Raw genomic sequence first — 6,000 nt, forward strand, 5'->3', positions numbered from 1 at the left:
TTACTCTGCGTTACTCTGGCTGGCCCACCGGACATGTGCCGCTCTCCTGTTGCTCAAAGACTCAGCATGTTTCATCACTGTGGTGGTACCCATGCGGATTACGCTGGGACCCCCTGTCTGGAATTTTTCCCATCACTATACTGCTGACACTAAACTGCCTTTAGGAATACAAGACAGTGTTTACAATTACAGCATACTTTCCTCATGCGGCAGCTTCCAGCTAAAATGAGCCTAAACACGTGCGGAAGGGCGATGTGTCTTTGTCTGCAACAGCCACAGAGAACGGCTATCTTTCCATGCATATTTCTCTCTGTCGCTTACTGAACACATCAAAAATGTCAGACTGCAACTGATGGACATGCCCAGAAGGTCCAGCATGCTTTTCATGAACCCCCAGAAAGCCATTTGCTGGGAAGCAGCGGGTGGAAAAGAAAGCACTCTCAGCCTTCAAGGGACAAGCTATCACTTTCACTATTTTTCACTAATTAATCACATCTGATTTATTAATCTCATCAACAGACAATTATCAGCATTTTCCTAGGCGACACAGTGGTGAACATTATCTCACAGTGTTGTTCCACAACCTCTCCTTTCATCTGGTGTGGACTAAAACGGAAGGCTACCACTCTTCCAAGTAACTCTCCCTAAAATATGGGGCGTGATCTCAACCTTTACTATTCCTGAATCTATTTTATCCCATCCAGTAAAGCATAACTTGGCACCAAAAGTGCTGGCAAAAGACACCAGAGAGTTTCCACTGTACAAAAGCACTCCAGAGACTAAACACAGGCTTTTAAACATATGGTATAACAAACCATGAAGAAATTGTATTTGGCATACACTTTCGACTGCTTTTGAACATGTGAATAACATTTTTACTTAACTTTTAATCAAAACTGCATTAAAATAAAAACTGCAACGAAAACTGATTAAAAAATTCCAGGTCAATTATTGTATGAAGTGGCTTTAAATCAGACTAATATTAAACGTGAATATCATTTCAATTGCTTTAAAAGACATTAGTGATTGTACTGCAACATGCTATTTACATAAGTAAATAATAAATATATATTTAATTTATTTTCTAAAAGTTTTAACATTTATAAAAATAAAATGTATACAGCTAGGAAAATGAGATACATGAAGAGATACATGAAAATTCAAAGTTTATCTGGATTTACTGGATGTTTTACATATGAGGTTGAATTAAAAAAGTGTTATTATTATTTTAATTCTATAAAGGTTTGATATAATAATAATATAATAATAATAATAATAATAATAATAATAATAATAATAATAACAAAATTTATTTTTTTCTTGCTCTGTCTTTTTTAATAAAATGTTTAAGTTATTAAAAGTTATAAGTTCATTTTAATTTGAACACACATGATAATAGCTTTTCAGCTCCACATTTTTTAGTCATTAATAAATGTTGACTAAATACTTTTTAGTCATTTTACATGTTCTGTTACATGTTAAAATAGAGATCTATATATTTTTTTAGAGACTAAGTTTTACACAAACACAAAACTGTAAATCTAAAGAAACTGAGAATTTTGAAGTGTTTTTAATTAAAGACATTTTCCATAGCTATAATAAAATATATGCAACATAAATTATTTTTAGCACATAGAGCATTGAACATAACAGTAAAACACATGTTTTCCTTTTCTTTCTTTTAATCTTTAAATCTTAATTAGCAAGAGGTCAAAAGTCGTGTTAATAGAAAAGACAGACATGGCACATCTTAGCGCAGGAGACAACACAGATTTCCAAGCAGTATTTAGTGTTTTAGCCTGTAATTAAGCCAATCAGCACAGTTGAATAATCACAGGAGATGGCCAATTTCTATAAGAGCCTACGTGACTCCCAACTACAACTACAGTTAACATTTACAGAACTTTTTATAGCAGATAAAAGCTATTCACCAACATAAATAGAAAATAAAAAGTTTATATGTTTAATAATAATCACAGGAGACGGCCAATTTCTACAAAAGCCTACATGACTCCCAACTACAACTACAGTTAGCATTTAAAAGAGCAGACAAAAGCTATTCACCTACATAAATAGAAAATAAAAAGTATATGATATGTTTAATAATTTAAAGAATTGGTTACTCTTTTAAATGACTTCAAACTGTCGCCATAAATAAACTACAACAATAAAGCCACTGAATGCTTTCTGTCCACAGCAAGAAAAGAAACTTCATCTTCTTACTGAATTTAATTAAGCTATCGGTCTAGACTGAAACCTTTCCTTTATTAAATTACAACCGACTGTTCAAACGATCCAGGACACAAATATTCCATCTTTTTAATTACTTCGTTGAGCCAAAAAAAAACTCTATTGTGAATACTGAAGGCGGCAAAATGCTGATATCAAAGCTCGTGCTAATGCTGCGAGTCGCGCACTGCCTGATCCTCTCGTGAACACTTCAGGCAGAAAACCGTTATCTCACAATAAACAAGTCCCGCTTCCACTCAGACACTTTTCAACAATACAAAACAGACAACATTTACAAAAACACCAGCGATTTGAAAAATACAACGGCATCAACATCAACACAAATCACTCCGTTTTCATTTGTTTATCTCATTTTGAGGGGGAAAAAAACTTTTAAAGCGTTAACAAAGAACCGAGTCTAGTGACCTAGCTCACTAAAACCGCTCAAAAACAGCTGTTATACAAGTTTACTCGATTATAAAGGCCAGCTATATTACAATTCCCCGTAAACAACCTACATAACCTGTAGAACAGACGAGTAACTGAGCCGTATGGATGAATTTACGGTTAGTTGGACAAACACACGGAGCGGGATGCGAGTCTCCAGCCCGCGATGAGAAACATTCCTGCGAGAGAAACTCAAAACCTCAACCGCGTGTCGCGAGAAACGGCACAAACACCCGAAAATGTTACTTTTACCTCAGTTTGGATCCATCAACCACATCTAACACCTCATCTAAAAGAGCTAACGGGTTAGCTCAATAGTTTAGTTGCCTTAAAGAGACATCACTTCGGTGAAACAGAAACACGTTTCGAGAACTTCGCTAAATAATTCACCACTATTTATGTCACTTTTGCTGTTTCCACAAAGAAAGTGTAAAAAGTGTGCCGATGTGTACTCACATTGCATGGAAAGGAGAAGCAGAACGCAAGCCAGTGGTGTTAACGCCATCTTGGAGTCGGTGAAATGTTCTGTTTGGCTGTACATGCGCAAAGTAAAGGGCTTTAGGAGAGGATGGAGAGGCTCACCGACCCAACTGAGAGAGAGAGAGACGTCGAGCTATTATGTGAAGTTTCCATGACTACAAATAGCATCATCGTCGTTAATATGTTCATCTTTATAAAGGAATTTTGCCGGTAAAGTTGCCTTAAACGGATTCATTTAACATAAACATAATGCTAATGTCTTTGTTTTTTACAAATCATTTATGAGATTAATTTGCACTCATACAGTATATTACTGTCAGTATATTATTATCAGTTTTGGCCAACCACCTTAAGTATAAATTAATTCTCTAATATTTTCAGTTGTACTTTCTCATCATTTTAATATTCTTATATGTGATTAAGAGAAAGAGCGTTCCATCAGGACAGTAATCTATCCATTATAATTACTCAAACATAGCAAAGTTGAAACAAAGGTCAAGAGAGCTTATAGGTTATTCAAACAGAGCACATGATAAAAAAAAATATGTGTGTGTTTGAATGTGTAGTGTACTTCAAAACTTAAGAAGTTATTATTGGCATTTATTTACCTAAAAATGTTATGTTTGCTTATTTAGATACTTATTTTGTACTACATTTAAATAATAATGAAATAAAATAAGTACAGTGTAACAAAGTGCACTTAAGACTGTCAAATTAAATGATTTTGCTACTTTATTAAAAGTGTAAAGGAAAAAAGATACATATTCATTCATTCATTCATTCATTCATTCATTCATTCATTCATTTTCCTTCAGCTTAGTCCCTTCATTCATCAGGGGTCGCCACAGCGGAATGAACTGCCAACTTCAAAATCCAGCATATGTTTTACACAGCGGATGCCCTTCCAGCTGCAATCCAGTACTGGGAAAAGCTACATATTGTTTACACTAAAATATATGACGTTATATTAAATAATTCGATTTAATATTATATTTAAATAATTTAAATATGCTGGCACGTTACTGACATTATATATAAAAATAATGAACTACCTGCATAAGTGTATAGTGTCCTTCCAAAAAAGTGATGTCTATTTGTACTGTACATTCAATGAAGCTGTAATAAAATTATATATGTTATGGTTATATGTTTTGCATGTTATCAATAAAAATGAAGTTACGCAATGCATTTCCCTCAATTTGATTTAACTTATTTTACTTGATTTAAATATTTTATCAGTAATGTCCCATTGAGATACAATATCTCTTCTACCAGGGAGTCCTGGTCAAGACAGGCAGTTTAGGACAAAGTTGCAAAAAATACATGTCACAACACAAAAATAGTATAAACCACAGTGGTGGAAAGAGTACTGAAAAATCATACTTAAGTAAAAGTATCATTACTTACCCAAAAATGCAGTGCAAGTATAGTAAAAGTATCTGTTGTAAATATTACTCAAAGCATGAGTTAAAAGTAGCCCTTTTAAGAGTACTCAAGAGTAGTGAATAGTGAGTATTACGCTGGGAAAGGTTGATGCGTTTACATATAAATTGTGCATGTGTGTGTATTACTAACATTCTGTAGTGCATTTAGTTATTGTTTAAGGCCATTTCATTCATCATACATTAAACATCTGCCATCTTCTCACCAGTGACATGCAATCTAAACAGTCTCAGGGTCATTGCATGTAAAGCAGGGATGCACAAACTCAATCCTGGAGGGCCGGTGTCCTGCAGATTTTAGCTCCATCCACAATTAGACAAACCGAAACCAACTAATCAAGCTTTTAGTAGGTATTCTACAAAGCTTCTGGAGCTAAACTCTGCAGGACATTGGCCCTCCAGGACCGAGTTTGGACACCCCTGGTGTAAAGTATCTTCTTGGACACTTTAATGCTTCCAAACAGTTTGCTGCATGTCTTAAGGTAGTTCAATATGATGCAATTTACTTTCTATGTGCGATTTGATTGGACTCGCAGGACTGATTTTTCTTATCCCGATAGGCTGGAAATAATAGTGACTGCAGGTTGAAGGCAAGTAGTGGAATAAAAGTACTGATACAGCACTAAAATTTACTCAAGGGAAAGTAAAAGTAGACATTTTTAAAACTACTTAGTTAATTACAATTTCTGAGAAAAACTAATTAATTACAGTAATTTGAGTGTTTGTAATTAGTTACTTTACACCACTGATAAACCATAATAAATTGTTAAAACATGTTTTAAATTGACAGTCTTTAAAATATTTTTAAATATAGGGATAGCTGGTACGGGTTTCATTCAAAAACAACTAAATCTTTAATGTTGCATCCTATTTTTTTTTCTGAGCAAAAATATGGCTATCATACTATATTTATCACTTACAAAAGACACACAAGAAACATAGAACATTATTTCAACCATTTTTGCCACTTTACTTACATTTACCATGCTTTTATACAGTTAATTTGATGCTGAATCTAAAATGTAATATGTACTTCAGTCCTATTTGCCTTGAAATGGAATTCATAAATGAGTTAATTAACATATCAAAGTAAAAAACAAAGCATTCCTTACACACTTCTATTCACACAACACATCTATTAAAGTAGTGTTTCTGCAATAAGTACTATTTTTTAAAGGCATGACTTGTACTTCTTTTTCACAAGGGCAGTCTGGTTCAGCGATTTCCCTCCAGTCTGTATTACATTTAACCACAGTTTTGGATTAAAGTACATCAAGCTAAATAATGGACTTTGAGCAGCACAGTTGAACTTAAAGTGAATTTCAGGATTTCAATGTGCAGCAATACCACAGCATTAGAGGTAATAAGTGATGCTATCACACTTTGTTTATCCGAATTTGTC

At 34.0% G+C, this 6,000-nt stretch overlaps 1 protein-coding gene across 1 annotated transcript in view; it reads right to left on the minus strand.

The window, feature by feature from the left end:
- jam3b (junctional adhesion molecule 3b) overlaps positions 1-3,247 on the minus strand; it is a 63,296-nt gene extending 60,049 nt beyond the window's left edge. The window contains exon 1 of the mRNA XM_056446832.1: positions 3,133-3,247. Coding sequence (XP_056302807.1) covers positions 3,133-3,217 — 85 coding nt within the window. The 5' untranslated portion in view covers positions 3,218-3,247. The remainder of the gene's footprint in view (positions 1-3,132) is intronic.
- Positions 3,248-6,000: the final 2,753 nt, after the last annotated feature.

Source organism: Danio aesculapii, chromosome 21 (genome assembly GCF_903798145.1).
Source record: "Danio aesculapii chromosome 21, fDanAes4.1, whole genome shotgun sequence".
Lineage (NCBI taxonomy): Eukaryota > Metazoa > Chordata > Actinopteri > Cypriniformes > Danionidae > Danio > Danio aesculapii.